We start from the raw sequence: 24716 nt of genomic DNA on the forward strand, positions 1-24716 counted from the left end.
GTTGAAGTAAATAAATAAATATGACCAGCCGGTGTGTTGACATTCAGAGATTCTGTGCTTGTGCTCAGTGTTTCAAGTCTTGGAAGTATGAGGTTTATTTTATGATATATGGCTACAGAATTAGTCTGCCGGTTACCATATCACACTGAACAACTCTGACATTTCTCTAAGGAACCTCTGCTGAAACCTGTTTCTCCTCTGCCAGGAAATATCATTTAACAGGGTGAAAGTTCACTGGGACAATTTAAGGCGGCTGATCTCAGGTGTGGTAGCAGCTGTTGTGTGGGACATGACTTATTTTAGAAGAACAGAAACACTATTATCTGAACTCCCAAGGGACATTTGGAGAAAGTCATGCCCACGGGGTCCCATTCCAGGAAAATGTGCTTGAGCGCTTATTTATTGGCAGTTGTCACTCACTGAGATTCCATCTGGCAAAAATGTGGATTTTTCTCTGTCCCAGAAAGTTGGGGAACAATTATGTAAGTTGTCTCAAAGAGTTTATTTTTAGCCACTTTTTATGGAGAAATTTCAGTCCCTCAGTTGTTACAAGAAATTTACTTCTGTAAAGGAAAAAAATAGAGAAAGCTTCCGTATGAATTTCTATAGAACTGTGTATTCATGTACCATCAAATAGAAACACTCATCTTTCCATTTGAAATCATTACTCAGTCTTCTTGGGGAATGTTCTAAATCTTATTTTCTATATTGGGAATGTTGGAGCCAGTTAGTAAAATCAAAGCTGCCAGGAGGGTGAAGAAGGGCAGCCTGAGTAGTGTATCTCCAGGTGTGGAGGCCTGGAAACCCTGCCTCATTGCTAAAGCAGTGTTCTTGCTACTCCCTCACTGCCACCCTGTAGGATTTTAGCACCTAAATAAATGAACCCTCTAGCCATCTGAGGTCCAGCAAAGCTGGTCAAATATATTTTAGTGATATAAGCCAGCACACAGTATTAAAAGTGAGATCCACCTTTAGAATTAAAGAGGGTGTCTTTGGAAAACCAACTATATAATTTCTATCCCCATGGGATTTTTTTCAACAGTCTTCTTCTATAGAGAAGCCTAATAAATGAGAAAATAATTATGTTGATTTTCTTAACTTTTTTTTTATTTTAGCCTTAAGTAATGCAGGCAGGTTGATTTCTGTTGTTACTGAAAGAAATAGTTCACCTATATAGAAAATTTCCCTGTTCCACTTAGCTTGAGTGTCAGTTTTGACTTCTAAAGTAAATCTTCTATAAGGATTTAATAATTATTCTTAAACACTGTAGTTTTTTTTTACATAAAAACAACTGACAGCCCATCTGTCATTTCTGTATATTAATTTCTTAATAAGAGGAATACACTTAAGAACGCCACTTAAAGCTTCATTTTTTCCATCTTTTTCTGTCTTCCTCTTTCCCTCAACAGCCCAGTCACTTCCTTCCCACATTGCAGCTACAGCTGGCTGCTACCACTACACACACACACACACACACAGAGTGCTGACTCAGTATAGCAGAAGATGTTTGTTTTCATCCAGTGTGTGTCTTTGGTTCAAATAAGCAGTATAAGATATTACAATACACACACACACACACACACACACACACACACTGACTCATCTAAATATAAGCCTCAGACCGAAAGAAAAAAAAGAATTCTTTATTTCTTGGAGCTTATTGATAATATGTAATATCAATAGGTATTTGTAATACTTTATTATCTGTAAGAGCTATTATGTAGTGGAAATATGGCGTTCAGATGCTGACTTCATGTGAGCCATTTACTAGCTGAGTGTTCGAGTTAATTAACTTCTTCCTTTCCACATCTATTAAAATGAGCACAGCATAGATTCTTAAGAAATGATAGTTGCCTTACATATATACGACCTCTGTAGATTCTCCCCACCCCCTTTTTTTTTTTGACATTTATTGCTGTTGGTTGAGGATGATGTTTTCTTGAGCTCTGGAATTTGCTAGCGTTCTAACAGAGATTGCCAGAGAGCAAGTTTAATCAGGACCCTGTGCAGCAGTACCAGAGTATCGAAATTATATGTACCCTAAAAATACTGGCTTCATGATTATGGAAAACTCCTATCAGCTTTAGTCATTACCATTTATAAGTCCTGTGTCACTGTCTTGTGAAAGCCATTGCTCCTTAGTGCATTTTACAAAGATGGATAAAAATATGAGGAAGAAACTTTGCCTAAGAATTAGCACCTTGTTACCAAACTTGTAAGAAGGAATTCGTCTTAATATGTCCTTTTGTTTTAGGAAATAAATCGGTCTGATTTTAAAACAATATATGAAAGCAAACTAATGTGACCAAGAAATGTTCTTGGCTCTTGGATTGCTTCAAACTGATGTTGAAATTGAAACAACTGAAGCCACATCATTTTTGGAGCAGTGTTTGCTCTTGATAGCACAAGGGCAAACACATGTATTACCAAACACTTGGAATCTGATGAAGAAATTATGTAAGAAAATTAGAGGTCTACAAGCCAGCTGAAGTGTAGTAAGGGAAATAGACAATCCAGGAGAAACTGCATAATGTAAAATGCTTTAAAGCTTTCAAAAGTTTTGGATAGAATCTTAACAATCTTACATTGTCATCTCTATTTGCACATCAATGTCTAAACTCAGTGATTTATTTCTTTCGTCAATTACTGGTTATCATTCTTTACCTGAACCTGGGTGAGGCATCTGCTTTATCTTAAGTGTAGGTCTACAATGGGATATGTTAAAAAGTGGATGGAAATATTGCTTGATAAATTAAAATCTAATCAAAGGAGCTATGCTTCTGTTTCTGGAAGAGTGTTTGACCTATCAATGAATTCATTCAACACTTACTGTCTGTTCTGTGTAGTTGCTACAGGAAGATGGAGTTCTCATCCTAGAGATCTTACATTACAATAGGGAAGTAATATATAGATTCAAATAATAATAAAATTGTTGAGGGGAGAGAAAAGATAAATATCATTAGGGATGCAAAGGGCTATAGGACTTAAAAGGGGAAAGAGAGTTCTTCTAACCGTCCTAAGCCTGACTGACATATACATAGAATTTTGCCAGGAGAAAGTGAAATGGTAAAATAGTCCAGACAGAAGGAAAAGCATGAAGTATGAACGAATGTTCATGTTTGGGATAGAAAAATTTAGAGCAGGTTCAAAAATAGTCTCCAGGTTTGTTTGGAGTGATTTCTTTAGGAAATATAAGCAGCTGAACTGGAGGAGTCAGTTGGGGTTAATTGGTGGAGAGTCTTAATCATCATATTAAATAATAGGGGTTCATTGAAGAGGTGGTGGGAGCTAATGAAGGTTTTGAGCAGAAGGGTGAGTGCCAAGTGAGCAGATCACAGTCACAGTAGGAAACTCACTCTAATAGTGAAATGCATGCACTGGAGGTAGTTTGAGTGGAGGCAGAAGGATCATCATCCTACTGCAGATGACCGAGGCCAGCTGATTAAAGAGACAAGCCAGTCAACGGCTTCACTTAAGGAGAGGCAAGGGAGGAGAAGCAAAGATGATTCACGCTTTGAATCTGATTCATAAAGAGAATAACAACATCATTAACGAGAGGGGCCAGGAGGAAGAGAAATGTGAGGGTCATATAACAGGAGGGTTTCAAAGTGTTGATTAGGATAATAATACTAATAATGATTTAGTGCTTATTATTTGCCAGGGACTATTCTTTTTGTTTTACATACATGATCTTATTTATTCCTCAGAGCAACTTCAGAGCTTAATATACAGCCTGCCCAAGTTTACACTGCTCGTCTGTCGTAGAATCAGGATACACTCTCCAGGAGCCTCATTCCAGAACACAACTTATTAAGCCCTAATAAAATGTCTGTACTGAATGGTGCTGGTCTGGAAGGCAGGGCAGGGAGGATTGGTAAGAGAGAAGGAAAGACAAATGAAATAAAAGGATGGAAACATCAGGGACATTTGGGGAATTCTTGGGAAAGATGACAGGGCAGGGGAGCCAAAGACTCAGAAAACCGAGGGTGAGTGTTTCTGAAAAGTTAAGAGTAGAAAAGGGGGCAGCTGGGTGGCTCAGCCAGTTAACTGTCTGCCTTTGGCTCACAGGATTGAGTCCCACATCAATCTCCCTGCTCAGCCAGGACCCCGCCTCTCCCTCTGCCCTTCACCCTGCTTGTGCTCGCTCTCATGCTCTCTTTCTCTCAAATAAATAAAATCTTTTTTTTAAAAAAAAGAGTAGAAAGGGCTTCAAGAAAAGGCATTTCATAGTCAAAAGAGCACTGGTGGCCTTAAAGCAGTTTCAGAAAAGTGATGAAGTCTCAAGTCTGTTGGCATGTGGTGGGAAGTCAGTAATTTATGCAGAAGTGGGCACGGCAGAGGTAGGCTTCGGAGAAAGTCTGTCATTGGGAAAGAGGGGGAAACAGCACTAGCGCCAGAGAGCAGGGCCGCTGAGGAAAACTTTTTAAGGCTGAGGGACACCTACTGGAAAGGGGCCTATAGTTAAGATCTAGGAGAGATCAGGCTTCTTCCAGAGAAAGGAGAAAATGATGATATCCAGAAGGTAGATAAGAAATTGGCATCCTGTGAGTGAGACCTTTTCTCCTAGACTAGGAAAAAGTCAAATAGAAGTCAAATAGAAAAAAAAGAAAAAAAAAAGAAGTCAAATAGAAGAAGACGTGTGTATGATGTGTATATATGGGGAGCAGGGGTGCACTTAAACCATTAAGTGTAACAAAAAGACCAAAGACTTAAGGTACTCACTCACTTATATTTGATGATCTTGGCTTTCTGAATAAATTTTGGAGGAGAGGTAATGTGTGACTGAGAGAGCTTCAGGTATGTGGCGCTGACGACCTGCAGCAGTTTCTATGGGAATGCAGTGAAAAATCATTTAAGATAACTAAAAAGTTGCCACACAGAATTGAGGTTCATGCCGAGGTTAAATAGCATGAATTTTTAGTACCACTAGTTTCCAGGGCTATGTGACTTTCTTTTGCAATGTTTAGCAGTCTGGCAGTAGAAAACCCAGCTGGCAGGATTTAGAAAGGGTGAAGACACCGAGGAAGCTAGTGAACCCATTTTAGAAATAACTAAATGCTGAGGAGAGCCAGGAATGTGCCTTTTTTTAAGCTGCATGCCTGTTGGTTTGGGTGCAGATTATCCTCTGCAGACAGAAGAACAGTTGTTGCTGAAGAGAGAGCTAAGGTAGAGGAGGAGGAATGGGGGAGGCAGGATCGTGGGGGTTGAGTGATGCACGGGAAGGGGCTAAGTGTGGAGCAAATGCGGGCAGGGTATCAGTGTTCGAGTAGTTAGAACTGGTAGAGTTCAGGGGAATGGCGCCCCTGCTGGCTGACTGAGGAACTGCTCTGAGGATGTTAGCAATGGAAAGTAGCAAAGTAGATCCCTGATGCAGAGTCCTTGGTGGGTGTGGTAGTGAGGAAGAGCTGTGGTCCAGGTACACATTCCTAAATGATCATCAAGCAATGCCCAGAAAAGAAACCGAGAGTCCAAAAGAGGAGGAATTGTTATAAATAAATGATGAAACTTGAAAAGGTGTGTGATTACTGAGTTACAGTGGTCAGTAATTTTTAAAAATAACCATTGACCTGTCACTAGTAATATGGCATATTAGACTTAATATATCAGGAAGGTAGACTTAATTTATCAGGAAACATAAGTGGAATCAGGTGTTAAAATTTGAATGCCCCCCTATTCATCAGTATTTCATCTTTAGTAGGTAATGAATGTAAATTGTAGTTTACAGTTTAATTAATGAATGTAAATTGTGGTTTAATTTACCATACTGATGCTGGGGTCTTTATTGGTGAACTCATTTTCACCATTTAGTATTGATGTGTTCGTAAAAATCAGAAAAGACAAAATATTACTTCTGTCATTTGAACTTTAATTACCGTTGGCCCTTGGTCAACGAGGGTTAAGGACACCAACCCCTGTGCCGTCGAAAAACCATATACAACTTTTGACTCCCTGAAGCCCTACCAATAACTTGAATAACTGTCTTACGTATTTTGTGGTTATATGTATTGCACACTGTATTCTTACAATAAAGGGAGCTAGAGAAAGAAAATGTTGTTAAAATCAGTAGGAAGAGAGAAAACATTTTCAGCACTGTACTATATTTGAAAAAAAAAAATGCGTTATTGGACCTGCACAGTTCAACCTGTGTGGTTCAATGGCCAACTGTATTTCCCAACCTATCTGTATCTGACAAAATATTTAAAAACTCATATACATATAGATTAGAGTAAGCACTGTGAGGTGGCAGGATTCGGGAGCAGACCTGAGAAGCTGTGAATCCAGTTTCTGTTCTGCCACTGACTTCCTATGTAAATTTGAACAAATTACTTAATTTTCTAGTACCTACTGTACTCATCAATGAAGATGTTATGATATATAACCATGACATTTTTTTAAAGTTTTTAAAAAATAAAGCCACTTTTTAAAGTGGCTATTTTTTTTTTTTATAATGTGTTATTTGCCCCAGGGTACAGGTCTGTGAATCATCAGGTTTACACACTTCACAGCACTCACCATAGCACCTACCCTCCCCAATGTCCATCACCTAGCCACCCTAACCATGATTTTCTAACTCAAGCAGTTTACCAAAGTGTTCAGCAAGATGTAAAGGCATTTTGAAAAATAAATGTAAGCAAATATACAGAACTAAGTTGTTGTAGAATCAAATTAGAATTTCCCAATCTAATATCAAAAAAGGAATATATTAATTTTAATTAAAGTCTGAACTTAAGTCAACTTCTGTTTTAAAAGGCTGAATTTAGTCATTAATATTCTATGTTAATATTTGAACACAAGTTTCAGGATGACTAACCCACTTTCATAAATATGGTTAAGTAGATTTAGTCAGACAGTGAAATGTTTTTATTAGCAGGTATAATAAAGAAAAGGACACACAGTAGGATTTTGTGTTCTAAATTCAGAATTATGAGTTGTCTGTGGGGAAAAAACTGGGAAAAACTACAGGGGAGGAGGCTACCTTTTGGACCTTTAAGCCCCTGCTGTTTCTCAACACCATGGACTCTGGCCGTCTGCCCTTTATCCTATGAAAAGCGATGCTCTGGGCTTTCTTATAAATTCCTTGCAGCCCTCGTGATGTGAAAGAAATCTTTTTTAAAATGTACTTATGTTGTTCTTGCAGTGTATAAAATCTATGGATTAGCAATTATGTTCCTCAGAATAACACTTCAGTATTCTGTACTGAAGCAGAAACTGCAAGGAAGGCTGGATAATTAACGGGCGTTTAGCAGACCTTATGGAAAAATTGATTTGGTGTTACTTGTAAAAAATAAACAAATAGCTATATAGACCAATAGAACACTAGATAAATACCTCAATAAGCAACCAACCAAAACATGCTGTTAATGTTCTTAGAGGGAAATGATTATGCAAATAAACACATTCAATTTTTTTTTTAAGCACATTCAATTTTTATAAAGATAAAGTGCAGAGATGGTAAGTTGAAATAACTTTCATGGGAGTAGACACTTTGATCCCTTGAGAAGCTGGACAATCTTAGGACATGTATTCTCCCCAGAAGTGTGAGCTACGTGCCTGGGGTGATGTCACCAGTGACTAGTAACCACTGCAGGGTAAACAAACAGCAGGAAATAAATGTGGGTAGGGCAAGGGTCTAGAAGCATGCCTTCCTTCTAGAAAAGTATCGTGCCTTCCAATGCCAGCGGTTTGTTTGGATTTTTTTTTTTTTTCTTTTTTAAAGGAAGAGAGGGGATGGAGCTTAGGTCTTGCCTTGTGTCACAGAAACCTTTAGTTTCATAGGCGATGTCTTTCCTTGACAAATGGATTTCCTCCTTGGCAGTCTCTGTAACATTGAGAAGTACGGGACTCTTTGCTCTGGCCGCAGTTATTGGTTGCTCTCCCCAGACTGACAAGCTTGTCTGCGGATTCGCTAAGAGGAAAGTTTCGAGTTACCAGAATTAGGCAAGCCCCCTGAGAAACAGGAGGAGGAGGAGGAGGAGGAGGAGGAGGAGGAGGAGGAGGAGGAGGAGGAGGAGCAGCAGGAGCGGGCGGCAGCAGGAGCAAAAGAAACAGCGCCTTTAAGCACCAGGGCAGCTGCCCCGTTGATTGGCTGGAGGTTTCAGCTGCTTCCCTGGAACAAAAGGTCAAAGTGGACTGCAGTGTAAGTGTAGAGAGGCAGCCGATAAAATAGCATTGCTTGAAGAAGTTTGGAGGCTGGGAGCGGCCGCACAGGGGCTAAGGGCAGCGCCAGTGGCCGCTCCAGCTGCGAGGTGCAGCCTGCCATCCCGCCCCGAGCCCCGCTCAGCCGCCGGGAGAAGCCGCTTCCCACCGACGGCCAGATCGGTGTGCAAGAGCCAGTTGTGAGGGTCCCTGGCAATCGCGTCTGCAAGGATGGCCTGTGAAATCATGCCTCTGCAAAGGTAGTACTCTTTCCTGTGTGTTTTATTTTATTCTCTTCTGCATTTTCTGAGTTGTATGAAACCATGTAACTTTGCCAGTACTTGGCATTTTTTAGTAGCGTGCTGCAAGCGTGTGGAGCCCTGCGTCCGTGATGTCCTTCCCGAGACCAGAAGACTCTGAATATGATACTGCCGCTTTTACTGACATTGACATCCAGTTTCTTGTGCTTCTCACTTGATGATGTTGTGTTCAGTTATTTCCTTCCTTGGATGAAAATACATGTAAGAAAACATCTCTGACCTCTGAAGGAAAACAGAAACGAAAGAATGTATAGAAACGGGTTTACTAAAAAACTGAATCCGCTCCTTCGCAGTGTTGTGAAGCTGTGGCAAGCTCTCAGCTTATTTGATAGGATGTCTGTAGGCGAGAGACCTTTTAAAAAGGCAGGTTAGGATCCCTCTCTTCTGGAGTCCAGATCTAAGCAAGGATTTTCTGTCAGTAGGTACATTACAATACATGGACACAAATGCGAAGGCCAGAATTTCACCATAAATAATTCTAGGTAGATTTATTACACAAATGCCACCTTTAAAAAAAAAAAATGCTATGTAAGAATGACTGAGCACTGGGTTCTGTTTTTGCATTAATAATTGTAGTATGGACTGTGGAGGGCGGAGCAGAGGAGTTATACAAAAGCAGAGAGAGGTAAATTAAAACAAAAGGGCTTGTTACAAACCAACAAATTGCTGGTGAAGGAATAAGTGAATGATGTATCCTGGAGTGGTCAGGCTGGAAGTCACCTTTGTGAGGACTAGAGTCCAGTCCTCCAGTTTCACAATCAGAAGACTGAGGCACAGAGGAAGTCTCAGAGCTGCCTAAGGTCACGTTTTATGCTTTTTAGAATTACTTTTGCAATCATATTATTATACTTCAACATTAACCGCCTTTCATGCAGTACCATTTGATTTGATACAAACACTTCCTTTAAGAAAACTATAAAGTGTTTTATTAGTGAAAATGATCTTAAAAATCAAGTGGTAATTACAGTTTATAAGGCTGGAAAAAATCTAGACAAAAATGAAGTTGAATTTTAAAACCTATTTACTGAATGTTCATGTTTCAACAGTGAAAATAAGGTTAAGAAAAATTCAGTGTTTATTTGCAGCGTGTTTCCTGCAGATGGATGCTGTGACAGAGACCAGTGTAGTTATTATTCTTTCACTGAACTGTTAAGAGCCCTGCAATGGGAACTTGATGGGGTGTCCCAGGAATTCCTTTTCTAAAAATTAATAACCCAAGGGAACAGACAGTGGTTCGTGGATAGATCTGAAATTCTTCTCTATTAACCCAGTGGAAAGGGCCACATACTTGAAGTGTCCAACAGACTATAAAACTAATGTACACTTTTTGGAGACTGAATTTGGTTTCCGGCTTTATAACTGAGGACTTGTTTTGCTTATAATGACTGCAGTCTTAAGGGTCTTAAGCTATCATTTTCTAGAGAAGAACATTGGCTATTACTGAACTCTGTGATAAGCTTCTTGATAATGTAACTGGTAAATATTTTTAAGAAAATAGATCTTTGTACCACTAAAACCTTGCTTAGAGAGTTAATGAAAGCTGAAATCAAATTAGCATAATTTCCAGAATTATTTTGCACTGTTAGTTAGTAAGCCTCTGTAAGAGGAATAATTTGAATTTGCATTCAAGAATGCTAATTGGTGCATTCACTGGTCTGTGGTCTGAGAATTTCATTTGATTGATTACCCTGCATTCTTCCCTTCCAGCCTATGCCTGCCTTTGATTATAAACATCCTGAAGGCAAGGAGCAGGTTTGTGTAGTTCTCCTTCTTAAGGATCTCTTGTGAATTTAGATGCTTATGCAGAAAACTTTCCTCTTCCCATGTGTAATTGCTTCTTCCAAACCCAGTTCAGTGCCTTAGGCTAAGGATTTCTGGGAGTCTCTAGTAATGATGACTGTTGGCGAGGGCCCCTGCTATTAACGCTGCCTGAAGCATGTAGTTTGCAGAGCCTTGTGAAATGCATGCTGACTGATGGCATGAGTGCTTTGCTCAGTTCTGTTTTGCAGCAGTAAGGGGCTAGAAACTGAATTAAAAGTGGGTGAGTAAAAGAATAGCTTCAAGTATCAGTCAAATTCACGTTCCCTATTTTGTACTGAGCAGAGTGGCCAATGGTTCTCATACTTTAAGTGCATGACAATTACCTGAGAAACTCATTTTTTTTAAATCAGCTTATAGGAAAAGCTCCCCTCTTTCCCTAGACTTAGTGAATCTGAATCTGGGTGTCACAGGGAAAGTAAATACATTTTTAACAAGCTTCCTGAAAGCAAATCTGACACTAATGGTCCACACACTCAGGGAAACACTTATCTAAACTCTAGTTAATGATTGTAGCTTGTGTAAAGCCATTGACAGCAGGTATATATAAGAATCTAACACTATACTACTCAACGTCCCCAAATAACATCTTTAATATCATGACTTTATAAGTGTTTTTTTCATAATCCATGCTTTCATCTACTAGGTGTTAGTGTTCTGTGTTAGAACAAAGTATACTATGGCCACCTGAGTGGCACAGTCGGTTAAGTCTCTGGCTCTTGGTTTCTGCTCAGGTCATGATCTCAGGGTCATGAGGTAGAGTTTTGCTTGGGGCTCACGCCCAATGCAGAGTCTGCTTGGATTCTGTGTGTGTGTGTGTGTGTGTGTGTGTGTCTCCCCCTCTCCCTGTGCCCTACTGCCCCATTCTCTTTCTCTCTCAAATACATAAAGTTTTTAAAACTATAACAAACAAAGCATGCTTACAGTATTCTCAGATATATTAAACAGTTTATACTACCAGGGATACTGAGATAATTGAGACACAAGCTTTGCTTCAAAGAGGTCACATGCTAGGGCAGATGCAGTCATACTACCAGACAATTACAACACATGTGGTGAGTGCAGTAATGGACAGTATGATTAGCATAGTAATAGAGATGTGCCTGTTACATTGGTAACATGGACAACATCCTATGATGTTATTAGAGGGCATGTTTTTAACCCTAATGTCTGCTTAGCTTAAACAATTTTCATGGGTGACTTTTTAGGCTTTCTTAGCATATTGTGAAACTATGTAGAAGATAAATTTGTTACTCCTAATCTGTGTCTGAGATGAGAATAACAGATGTGTTTGCAAGCTAAGGAAAAAATAAATACCTTGGTTCCCTTTAATGTATTTTGCCATCTGTTTATTACCTATTGTAATTTGTAGACCTTCAGGAATGGAGTTGACTGTTTAGAAACACATGATATTTAGAAAAAACTACAGAGGTTGAATGTTTAGAATGTGAACCTTTGTAAAGCAAGGAACTCCATTCTTACAATTCACTTTAAATGGCTTAAAGATGAGATCTTATTACATATCTGTTGAGTTGTTTAGACTGTCTCCATTCTTTTTAAAAATACTAAAATATCTATATGTACTTGTTATACCAAAGGATAAAACTCAGTACACTTTAGCACTATATAGATATTCTTGCCATCTGAAAAAGTTCCCCCAAAGAAATAAAATAATAATAAAATAAATGGGGAAACCATATTAAATTAAGAATTGAAATAAGTTTTCTTGGAGCACCTGGCTGACTCAGTCAGTAGAGCATGTGACTCTTAATCTCAGGGTCATGAGTTCAAGTTCCACGTGGGGTATAGAGATTACTTTAAAAAAAAGTTTTCTTCACTCAGGTGACTATGTTCACCTTCTGTCACTAAAGAGATAGTATGTTTTATCAGATTCCAGGCTTTACATATACCTCAGGCTTTTTGCATGATTTATATCCGAGGGGACTTTTTTCCTTATATTTTGTGGGCTGTAGTTAGAATCTCTATTTTATGTATAGAAAGATTTCAGTAGGCTAAGAAACAAATCTTTAACCCACTTAGACTTTTTCTTTTTTTAAAGATTTTATTTATTTATTTGACAGAGATCACAAGTAGGCAGAGAGAGAGGAGGAAGCAGGCTCCCTGCTGAGCAGAGAGCCTGATGTGGGGCTCAATCCCAGGACTCTGGGATCATGACCTGAGCCAAAGGCAGAGGCTTTAACACACTGAGCCACCCAGGCATCCCTAAGAAACAAATCTTAACCCTAAGTCTTATGTCTATGACAAAACTCTCAACTTTCACAACAGTATTTTGATTTGCTAGATTAACTTTCCATTAGCCACTAACTCAGTTTATATCCACAGCGAATGATGATGGAAGATGAAGTTAGGAACCCTGGTGATTAATTTAGATTCCTTTGTTTTTAATGCATTGGTGTCTGCTTTCATGTATTAGCATACTATTCTTTCCCTGGTTTACTTGTCAAAGTAGAAACTGAAATTAAGAACATTTATGTAAGTTTCTTGTTCATTACTCTATCAGATTTTGGTATTCAATATATATTACTGATTCCTTCTTTTATGATGGCAAAATTCATCATAATTTCAAAATTGCAATGGCTCTTTTGAGAAGACACAGAACAACAGGGTTAATTAGCATGTATTAGGGACCCAACAGGGGAAAACTTCACTGAAACCTCTCATCAGCGGAATTCATCTGGTCTTACTAAGTACAGGTTATTAGAATAACCTTTTGCAAACAAGAAAACTGGTAACTGGGATGATGTGGGAGTTGACCAGGAAACACCCCAGGTAATGATGGTCCTGCTTGTGTACCTTCTGTGTAGTGTTAGAGAGCCCTCTACTGCCTGTGGTGACACCACCAGTTAATTTGTCTCTAAACCTGTATTATTACTAACTTGACACTTGGATAGCACTCCCTGCCTGCAAACCAACGCCCCTGTCCCCCATCCCCTACACAGAGACAGTCAAAGATGGAGTTAAAAGCTGCCCCACATCAAATTTGGGTTAACCCTTATGGGGTTGTGTATCTAAACTTAGACTTCATTAATCTAGTCTATATTTGAAGAAATAAGATCTCTGTGGGCTCTACTCTCATAGGACAGTTATAGTTTCCCTGGAGTCTACATATTTGCTAAGTACTCCAAATAAAGAAGATATTTTGAACTAAGATGAGAACATTTTTAAATTTTACAGAGATCAACCGAGTCTAACCATGGAAAAAGTGGAGGTATTGGGTATTCAGCACAAAGCAGTAGGGAAAGCGGAGGAAGGGTAGTAAACTTGCTATCATAAAAACATGCTCAGATACTGAGAGCTATCTAGCCATATGAATTTGGTTGCTCAGGTCATTTTCTTCAGTCTATAAAATGAGATGATAATAGTTGACATACTTATGGGGGCAATTTTAGAGTTAAAGAATATGATAGCTCTTTGTAAATGATAAAACTATTCAGACTTAAAGAGTAGTATATTGCTTTTCTCTTGTGGTTTTTTTTTTTCTTGATTTTTATACTTGCAATGCCTTTCAATTCCTTGAATGCAGGACTGTTTAACACAGTGAGGGTGATGCTCTAGCATTACATTCCATTTCACTGGATGAAGTGACCTAAAGAATGGTTTGTAGGAAGTGTCATTACAACGTGTCATTAAAATTGGGGTGCTTCGTGGTGCAGTAAGTTAAGTACCTGACTCTTGATTTCAGCTCAGGTCATGATCTCAGGGTCATGAGATGGAGCGCCACAGCAGGCTCCACGCTCAGCAGGGAGTCTGCTGGAGATTTTCTCTGCCTCTCTCTCAAATAAATAAATCTTTTAAAAAAATCCTATGGAATCAAATTTCTTGAAACTCTCAAAATCTTCTATCCCCTTTCTTTCCTATGATAATTATATATTTATGTGATGATCAAAATCAATGGCCAAAGAAATAGTTTGTACTGTATGAAACTTTGTAAAAGGATTATTCTTTAAGAAGAACTGGAAATTAAACCTTTTTTGATATTAGCATTATTGAGATATGATTCATATAACCCTATAATTCACCTGCCTAGAGTATACAATTCAGTGATTTTTGGTAAAATCATAAGGTTGTGCAACCATCACTACAAGCAATTTAGAATATCTTCATTACCCAAAAGAAACCCTGTGTTCTTTAGCTGTCAACCCCTATTGTGGGCTGAATGTGTTCCCCAAAATTTACATGTTGAAGTTCTAATTTCTAATCTCCAGTGTGATGATATTTAGAGGTGGGACTTTTGGGGGCTAATTGGGTTTGGATGAGGGCATAGAGGTGGCATTCCCGTAATAGGATTGGTGTCCTTATAAAGAGATAAGGGGGCCAGACTACTCACTCCTTCCCATCCTCCAAACCCACCATGGGAGGATATAGCAGGGATTGGCAGCCAGCAAGCCAGGGAGAATTCTCACCGGAACCTGACTATGCTGGCACTGTAGTCTTAGACTTGCCTTCTCTAGAACTGTGAGAAGTAAATGTTTCTATTGTTCAAGCTGCCCATCTGTGGTGTCTTGTTAGAACAGCCCAAACTAACTAACACAACTGTCAATCTCCCTATAATTCCCCTATCCCAACTCTAGGCAACCACTCATCCACTTTCTGACTCTAAAGACTTGCCTCATCTGGACACTACATTATAACCCTTAGGCCGAGGTGGAACCTGCTTTTACGTCTCACAGAAGAATGGCGTGTGAATGGGAAATAGCTGGGGAGGGATAGGGAAGGGAAGAGAGGGAGGGAGGAAGGGAGGAAGCAAGCAGGCAAGCCAGGAAGGAAGGAGAAAACAGTACAAAGCCCAAAAAGTTGACTTGGGAAATTAAGATACCTAACTAAAGAAGAAAAATACTGGGCAGTAGCGGAGAGCAGAGACACAGGATACATTTGATTAAAAAACCTTTAAGGTTTGGGGTCAAGAAATCATGTATCTTCTTATCAGCTATAAGAACAAAAATCAGAAAAGTCGAACTCAATGGAAATAAAAACAAAGAACTGAACTGCCTTACTCAAATCATATTTGGTGGAATTAAAATGCTAGAAAAAGTTAAGGGTTTCGAAAGAGCTTCAAGTGATACATTAGTATTTTGCTGTCAGCAACATGATCATGGTAAGAAATATAACTTCGCAGTCTAGATTAAAATAGCCCCTGAAACCGAGATTAGGAACCAGCAGCCAGCCAGAGCAGACCATTGATACACCGTGTAGTATTTTTGTCAGTGACTCTCCTTCATTTTCAGTTCCTTGACTTAGCAGAAACTCCAGGGTGCCTGGCCCCCGGGGCCTCTGCCTGGCACATACCTGCCGCGTCCACAGTGCTGAGCTCCCTGCGTGCCACCTCCTGCCTTCATACAGTGTCTTCTCTTTGTTAAGGAATCCCCTGTCCATTCTCTTCCTCCTGGAAATGCCTCCATGACCCTCAAAAATCATTCTCAGTGTCCCTCATGTCACCTAACCCCGCCAGAGTGCTTGGTGCTTGAGTGTAAGATCTGGAGCTCTGGCTTCCACACACTTGGATTTGAACCCCACCCGTGCCTGGCTCTCCAGCCTCCCCCCTGGTAAATCACCCTTTCTAAGACTTGTTTCGCTTATCCGAAAAAAATCCAGTTAGTGCTACCTCTCTCAAAGGTGTCTTTGAGGGTCGACTAAGAAAATGTGTGTGAAGCTCTGAGCCCAAAGCCTTGACTTGTTATGGTGAGGCCTCAACGCGTAGTAGCTGTGTATCCTTTTCTCATAGTCATTACCAAATGTCAAGTTTCTGTCTCTCCCTGGCCTATAAATTCTGTAAGGATTTAGGCCCTATCTTACTAGCCTGTGTATCTGCAGCACCTCTCCTTGGCTCTGATGCATGGTAGCTACTCAAAAAATGCTGAATGAGCCCTTGTATCCGGCAGAGGAAGGGTTCGTTAAGGGAAAGATGAGAAGATAATTTGCATTGCTCTCTGCATATTTTTGTCTCCATCGAGAAATCTACTTTCAGACTTAACACTCTGGGAAATTAATATCTGTTAAATAAAAACTATATTAACAAATCATTAATGATTTTGTAATGGTAATTTTTTTAAAGACTTTATTTGAGAGAGAGAGAGTGCACTAGCAGGGGGAGGCGGCAGGGGCAGAGGGAGAAGCAGACTCCCTGCTGAGCAGGAAGCCCGAGGTAGGACTCGATCCCAGGTCCCTGCGATCATGATCTGAGCCAAAGGCAGACACTTAACCAACTGAGCCATCCAGGTGCCCTAATGGTAATTTTTTTAAAAATTAGTAGAAATAACTTACTCTTTCCTTATTTCCTCCTGCATGTATCCTCATAGTCTTTTTAAATCTATTTAACTAAAGATTAGGAAATATTTTAACTTACTTATTCATGTTCTAAAAATATTTTTTCATCTACTAATATCAACTCCACCATAAGGAAAATGACTGTACATAGCATTCTAAATTATTGCCTCCCCAAGGCAATCAGTGATACACATCACTTTTCTGAACAAGAATCTCAAAGACAAAGGAAAGCTTCCAGCTGCCTTGAAAATAGCTTTGTGACTAAACCAAAAAGTTCTTTAAGCCCCAAACAACCTTTGGGTTTGCAGTGAAGTGAAATAATTTTCTTTTCCTGCTCTCAAGCCAGAACAAACAGATAGAGTGTGTAGCAAGACCCTATTACTTTGCCTGAACACATCCGTTTCTGGGTTCCCTCTACACTACAGAAAGTACAGTGTTTACATTACTGGCATAGTGGCAGAATTCCCACCTCAGTTGTGCCGCTGAAGAAAAGAAATTAATTTCTTGTTTTTAAGGACAGGAGAAGACCCATGGCATAGTTGTGATTTCACTAAGTTTTGAATAGAAAGGAATAGGATAACTTAAAATAATCAACATGCACATATCTGAAAATGCTCCTAGCTGGCCCAGTTAATTTTACAAATAAGAAACAGTGCATGTTTTCAAAATAATGGGTGCCTGGGTGGCTCAGTGGGTTAAAGCCTCTGTCTTCGACTCAGGTCATGATCCCAGGGTCCTGGGATCGAGCCTCACATTGGGATCTCTGCTTGGCGAGGAGCCTGCTTCTCTTCCTCTCTCTCTGCCTGCCTCTCTGCCTACCTGTGACCTCTGTCTGTCAAATAAATAAATAAAATCTTTTAAAAAAATGAGTGCATGTTTTCAAAATATCATATCAAACAGTAGCATTAGCACTCAGCAAAGTCTTGACGATGCTAGTTTTACTCACCACTGACTGAACATCTGGAGTGTTCTAGTACCCTGCTGGATGCTTGAGATGGTAGAAACATAAAAACATATTCAGGAGGTGAGGCACGCGTCTGAACTCATGAATTCTGGTGTTGTGTTGCTCATTTATAGCTATGAACAGTATATCAGAGCCTGGAGGAAGAAGCATCGCCCTCTCCAGGGTGCCAGAGATGGCTTTCCAGATTAGACAACACTTGAGCTGCACGATAAAATATTCACCAGGCCGAGAGAGGTGGAGGAAGCGTTTAAGACAGAGGGAACAGCACGCACAAAGAGGAGGACTTACAAAAGTGTAGTGAGTGGTCTACAGAGGTATGTTAGATTAGGGAGGGACCTTGTGTGCCAGATTCAGACTTTTGGTTGTATCCCAAAGCACTGGGAAAGTGGCAGAGGCTTTTAAGTTAGGAGTGTGAAGCTGGTAGAGTATCAACAATAAACTGGTATGGGCAGCAGGGAATTGTTTTGTTTTGGTTTTTTGTTTTTGTTTTTTGGTGGATGGGGGTAGAATAAGCACAATTTGGTGATTGACCAAATGTGGGACTAGGAATAAAGTTCTTTAAGGAGAGTCGGTTCTGTTACTTCAACACATGTCTCCAGCCGAGACCCCCCCCCCCCCCCACAAAGTGCAGTGTGAGCTTCCTGGCTGCATCAGGCCGTCAGCACATAGTTCTACTTCACTCCAGACTTTCTGAGTGTAAGGGGAGACACAAGCAAAGATAAAGGAACCTCCCCCTCCCTGATGAGGAGCTCTTCCCTGGCGGTGCACACCCTCCATCCCTTCAAATCTCTGATGTTCATCAGAAGGGAATCCAGAGATGGAAGTAGTTAGGTGGATGGTAGTGAAATAGAATGAGATGTTCATTTGTTCCCTCCCGGTCTGTTTTTTTACTCCAAAGACAGGACACAGGCTGATAAAGAATGTCACAGTCGTAAAATCGGGAAGAATCCAAAGAGACTATGTGTTCCTGAGTCAACCAGGAAAAGAATCTTTAAAAGAGACTTGGAGGTACTCTGTCAACTTCTCCAAGGCTTTCTAGAACTATGTTGTCATGCCCACTACTGGATTTTTCTGGGACCGCTTCCTATCTGCTTATCTGCCATCCAGACTGGACAAGTTCTGTGGTTCTTTGGCCCAGAGCTGACTCTGGCAATGGGGCAGAGAAAGAGTGTTTTGTTTCTGTCCAGTGGGAACATAGATCTTAATTCAACAACATTCATTGAGTGTGCATTATATATATCAAGCAAGAGAGAAGTGTAGTTGGCACAGTGTTTTAGAACAGTGTTCTTCAGCTGTGGGTCATGACCTATTAGTGGTCATAAAATCAGTGTAGCAGATTGTGACCAGTATTTTATATAATTTTACATACGTAAAATGTATCACAATAGAACATATCCAAACAAGGGCACCTGGGTGGCTCAGTTGGTTAAGTGCCCAACTCTTGATCTTGGCTAAGGTCTTGATCTCAGGGTTGTGAATTCAAGTCCCCAGTGTTGGGCTCCAGGCTGGGCGTGGAGCCTACAAGAAAGAGAAAGAAAAGGAGAGGAAAGGGAAAGGGAAAGGGAAGGAAGAGGGAAAAAGAGAGAGACAAGGAAAGAAAGCAAGAGAGAGGAAGGAAGGAAGGACAAAAGAAAAAGGAACTATCCAAGCAAAGGATAACTTCATAAATTTTGTGTCCATTCTATGGGTATGAATAAAGATGTAAAATGTGTTTCTAACTGAAACATAGCCAAAAGTTTGTCTTTAAAAAAATTTTGTTAAATATTGTATCTGGACTACTTATTGAAGATAGTTCATTTGAATGGGAGTTTACTACAGTCCTGGAGATCAAATCCCCATGTGAATGTTAAATATCAATTCGAGTCATAGCAGATCTATAAAGGAATTTTCACAGACAACCTTTTTGTAAGATGGAGACACCTTTGTTAGGGAGGTTCTTATTTCTGAATTTAGGGGGAAAAAACTTGGTAGATGTATTCATTTTCTAGGGCTGCTGTTGCAAGCAGAAGGGCTTAAAACAACAGAAATGTATTGTCTTACTGTTCTGGAAGCCAGAAATCCCATATCAGTGTGTTGGCAGGGGCATGTGCTCTCTTGAGGCTCTGGAGAAAGATCTGTTCCAGGCCTCCCTCCTGGCATCTATGGGTTCCTTGGCTTATGAAGACACAGCTCTGTCTTCACACGGTGTTCTCCCCATGTTCATGTCTATGTTTGTGTCCAAACTTCCTCTTTTTAGAAGGGTGCCCATTATACTGAATTAGGGCCCACGCTGATGATGACTTTAACTTGATGCCCTCTGTGAAGACCTTTCCAAATCAGGTCACATGCTGAGACACTGAAGGTTAGGGCTTCCACATATCTTTCTGAAGGGACACAATTCAACCCATAACCAATATATTCAGATTCCCACTAGGCGATCAAGAAAGTGGTAAAAACATTTTCCTGTCTTATTGAGAAAAAAGTTATCAATTTTGCAAGTCTTTTTGTTTGGTCTATTTATTTTGCCTCAAAAATAATAGCTCTTAGTGTTGGCTAAAAATTCATGTCCTGTGACTATTAAGAGCTTCAGCTCTTTGCATTAAACCTTTGGTCAGGAAAACTGATTTGCTCTTAAGCTTCAATAAGTTGTTTTTATTTCTACTGGAGAAGTGTCGTATTCTTAGTCATAGCATGCAAATAATAAAACTAAACAAAACTTATAATACAGTATCCTACATCTATAGAAATACTTCCCAGAATTATAGCTGCAAACACCTAGCTATAAACCAATCTGAAAGCATTTACAATTGTTTCCCAAGAAGAACAGGGAGATTGTTTTTCTTTTCCATATCCCTAAGTGGGACCAAACCAAAACTCTGAGCACACCAGCTGCTATATCACTCCCGTGTTGGAGTGGTCCATGGTTCATGTCTAGGACTGGGCATAAATTAAAAGCTGTCAAGGAAGTGTGGCACTTGAGGCTTTGCAGAGAAAGGAAGGAAGGGAAGAAAATGTGCTAATTTTACTCACCTCATCATTCTCTAAGAAAATTCTCAACATGAAGAAAAACCTTTAATTCCGGGGTGGGGGGGGAAATGCTTACTTAATACTTTTAATTGTATCCTTTTGCTCCCTATCTCCCCTTTTTTGCTCTTTGTTTTGTGTTAGCCCCCCACGGATGGTTTTTCCTAGTTTCTTCCATGAATAGAACCTAATCCTTAGCATTTACCTGATTTTTTTTTTTTTAATTCTCCTCAGTACTCAAGGAGCACTTGCAAACTATTTCTTCTAGCTCAATCACTTGAAAATTCAAACTGTGTAACTAAATATGCAGATGATGTTCATTTTTTTTCTTTTTCTGGTATCCAGCCACAATGACCAATTAGAATATTGGACTCATTGGAACATTTATCAGAACAGTTCAAAAGGGAATTGAATGGAATGGTGATTTGAGCCAGCTGTGGAACGTCCCTTCTGAATACCACACTCTTAGGATTCTCCTAACAGCATTTGCTTTTTCTCAGACATAGAAAGCGCTACACATTTTGTGATATCCATTAGCTTGCTGTGTAATTAAATTGATAAACATTGTATCCTGTGCCTTCTGGTTAGAAATTAGTGCAACTCTTGAAGAAACGAAGTCTAGGTGTGATTCATTGCTGTGCATTTACCAGTATTAAGCCCTATAAATAAATTCTATTAGGACCCCACTAAAAACATTTTATCTGTTACTGCCCTTCTCAATTGTAGCTTCCTAGATTTGGACTGTTACTTGGGTCTATTTGATAAATGTTATTCCCAGAGGCCATTGTTTTGAGAGCATATATGACCACATGCCTGAAGAAGTTAAGCTCCTGATTATGATTGCCTGACCTGCACAAAGTGCCTGCCCAAATCTCTCAGTGTATGTTCAAATTTTAAAAAAGAGAAAAAAAAAAAAGATAAACTGATTGGCTACTTTAATTTGGCCATTATTCAGAGTTAGCAAACAAGAAATAATTAAAACCTGGGGTTTATACTAGTAACCAAGGAGGAAATTGAATGTATTCCAAGTTAGTAGAGTTTGTCATTGACTTAATTTCATGACACGCACTCGCTTTTTCATTCACAGTATTTGTGCTTATTTTAAAAAATTAAAAATGAGTCAGAATTCTCAATTTAAAATTTAGACCAAAAATTATGACTAATTTAATATCATTGCACTGCCATTAAATCAACATAAATCCAGGAACAGGAATAACCCCTATAAATAGATACTTGGGGCCTGTAACAATAGTAAAATATCCATTTTGTACAAATGTAGAAATGGTGACTTTTTTCTAAATGTAAATTTTGTGGAAAAGTTTATTTTCTCAGTTCTATTTGGAAGAATTGTCCTTAGCCATTTCTTCTTAAAATTGTCTTTAAAATCACTGCATTTGGGGCACCTAGGTGGCTCAGTCATTACATGTTTGCCTTTGGCTCACTCAGGTCATGATCCCGGGGTCCTGGGGTGGAGCCCCTCATCTGGCTCCCTGCTCAGCAGGAAGCCTGCTTCTCCCTCTACCACTCCCCCTGCTTGTGTTCCCTCTCTCACTGTCTTTCTCTGTCAAATAAATAAGTAAATAAGTAAATAAAAATCCTTTTTAAAAATAAATGATTAAAAAAATGAATCAGTGCCTTAAATTGATTTTTAGAATTAGTTGATTTAATTTTAAGTCAGTGCTTCAGTTTTGTTTCAGAATTTATACCCTTGTCAAGTTACAAAAACCCAAGAAAAGGGTACTTTGATGAAAAGGAAAAAGAGAGATATGCAAATTAACTATCAAAATTGATTTATTTTCTTTTTCTTTTTGATTTCTGTTGTTCTTCTTGAGTACTGTGCATGGGTCGGTGCCCTGTTGACTGCTGCTGATTTGAGTAAATCTACTACTGAGTCTGTTTTGTTTTATGTAAATTGCAGTATTTACACTTTCTTTTTGGGAGCATGTAAAATTAGTCAAAAAATTAAGAATTTCTGATTTCATCTTTCATTAACAACTTTACCTTGTTTTCAGGCAGGTACAGCCTGAAAAATACTTGCTTAAGATTAAAAACTCATGTATCTATCAGGAGATACTCTTATATGGCCAGTACATTCTAATGAAATAGGCACTTTACACATGCTGCCCATCATCATATACCGTGAATGGACTAAGGTTGGTGAAGAGTCATTATAATCAGAAGCATGATATGGGGGATATAAACTCCACGAGATCTTGCTAAGGGCTGCTGCCATGAAGACTGGTCATCACATCAGTTTTCTTCACCTATTCACCAACCCCCCCCCCCAATATTCTGATGTCTTAAGACTGAAGGGAAGATGGTAACTGACAGAAATGGACTAACTTGTAATACAATAACTCACACGTCACTGGCTGTGTGACCTGTGACCTGCACCTGTTAGGTGCCCCCTCTGAGCTTACTTACCTTGAGTTAAGGAACAAGTACCAAGAAGGGTTTTGATAAGGAGTTACACGAGTTAATTAATGTTGGAACACCCAGTAAGTAGCACCTGGCTAATGAGTACATGTGTGAGGGAGAAAAGATGTAAGAGAATAAAGGATTGATTTTGATTGCCTCTGTTTGCTACAAAGAAATTTAGCACATGCACACAAAATAAACATTAGCCAAAACATACCAACAGCTGTGTTTAGAACTCTGCACCATCTAAATCTTCTCCCAAAAGCACTTCTAAGTTCCAAGGAAACCAACCATATTGCTAATTGAATCTTCACTAAAGTACCCTTGTTAAATTTCATTAAAATGTGTTGCATGTTAGAGTTAAGGGCCTGTTGTGGGCATAAGAATGTTTAGTACACTGCCCCCTTTATAACACATGGAGGCAATGTGCCTATAATAATAAAACCATTAGAGGTTTTTAGTTGCCGCCTTTTTGCATAGTATTGGTCATAATTAATACTTTTTGACAGTGAATCCTTGATTAGGAAAGCCAACTCCAACATATTTTATAATTTGTTTGGTTCAGTGTTCTCAAGGAATTTTTTGAAACCACTGTGTAAGCTCCTTGTACCAGTTTTGCTTAAAGTAGTCCCCTCCTGTAATAGCCCTGCTCCCAGTGGACACTTCCCAAATGTCACCTCTAAGGCTTCAGCTGTGCAACCTGACTCTTCAGCTGTGTCCTCAGTCCACCCACATTAGAGTCCATAATGAAGCTGATCCATCGTTCACCCACCACTTAGGAAGAATTGGCACAACTGGTTACAAACGTTGAAGTCTTTGGCAACATAAACATTAGAGTAGCTAAGCTATAATGAAACTGGAAACCAAAATCAGGCAGGAATGAAAAATAGTGTGTCATTGTTTATGTGCCATTTTCCAACTAAAATGTTAAGACCTTTTCAACTTCTTGGACAGGTGTGTTTGTGTGTATGTGTGTATGTGTTTTACAATATAACCGTGTAGTGAGATTTTGCCAGGATAATATTACCAACAGAAGCAAACTTTCCTCTTTTCATCAGTGATCCTTTAGAAAATAAAAAATAAGCCAAGAGAGGGAAAACTGAAGTTATCTAGTTGCTTCCCCAAAGGTGGTGGACACCCCAGGAGGTGTATAAGATTAACCATGGGGTACAAGAAGAAATATTAGGTCTTCTTTTTGCCTTTATCTAATAGTTTATTCTTCTACTTTTATCTCTTTAATGATGCACATAATTAGTAGAAATAGATACTTAGTCATATATTGAGGGGAGTGCTGTTTAAAAGTAAATTTTATGACTGTGTGATCACTCCAGCAGACACTAAGGGAAAGAGACTCATTCTTTGCTTTGAAGTCATTTATCAGAAGAAAAACATATGTTAAGGAGAAAAGTATTGTATATATCTTACATTTTTAAAAATACTTTTATATTAAGCTTCATATTGTTGTGTTTGAAGAACGTACACTATTGTGTTGGTTGAAAACTGTAAACTAGTTATATAATTTCAGTTATGTCCTTACACGCTATCCATACTCGTTAATACTTAGAGTAACTACAGAAGACACCAAGCCAGTGTTTGCTGATGCATCTTTCATTGCTAGGGCATCATTCCTGAAGTGGTTCACCCTTAACGGGAATATTTTGTTGTCTGTTTCTTACTTTCATCATCATGGTAATGAACTATAATTAACTTTATTGAGATAATTGAGTATGCAATCATTTTAAGGGTTTATGTATAATGTGTGGAACTTGGAT

General features: G+C 39.2%; 1 protein-coding gene across 15 annotated transcripts in view; it reads left to right on the top strand.

The window, feature by feature from the left end:
• FAM13A (family with sequence similarity 13 member A) overlaps positions 1-24716 on the top strand; it is a 368957-nt gene that overhangs the window by 260345 nt on the left and 83896 nt on the right. For 4 of the 15 annotated variants that reach the window (XM_059172961.1, XM_059172915.1, XM_059172900.1 and 1 more), the window contains one exon: positions 10164-10208. The exons of 5 other annotated variants lie outside the window; for them this stretch is intronic. In XM_059172961.1, the coding sequence (XP_059028944.1) occupies positions 10164-10208 (45 nt within the window). Of the gene's footprint in view, positions 1-8035; positions 8397-10163; positions 10209-24716 lie in introns of those variants that run through there. 6 more of the 15 variants (XM_059172999.1, XM_059173010.1, XM_059173023.1 and 3 more) reach the window with 3 other exon arrangements.

The sequence above is a fragment of the Mustela lutreola genome, chromosome 1 (genome assembly GCF_030435805.1).
Source record: "Mustela lutreola isolate mMusLut2 chromosome 1, mMusLut2.pri, whole genome shotgun sequence".
Lineage (NCBI taxonomy): Eukaryota > Metazoa > Chordata > Mammalia > Carnivora > Mustelidae > Mustela > Mustela lutreola.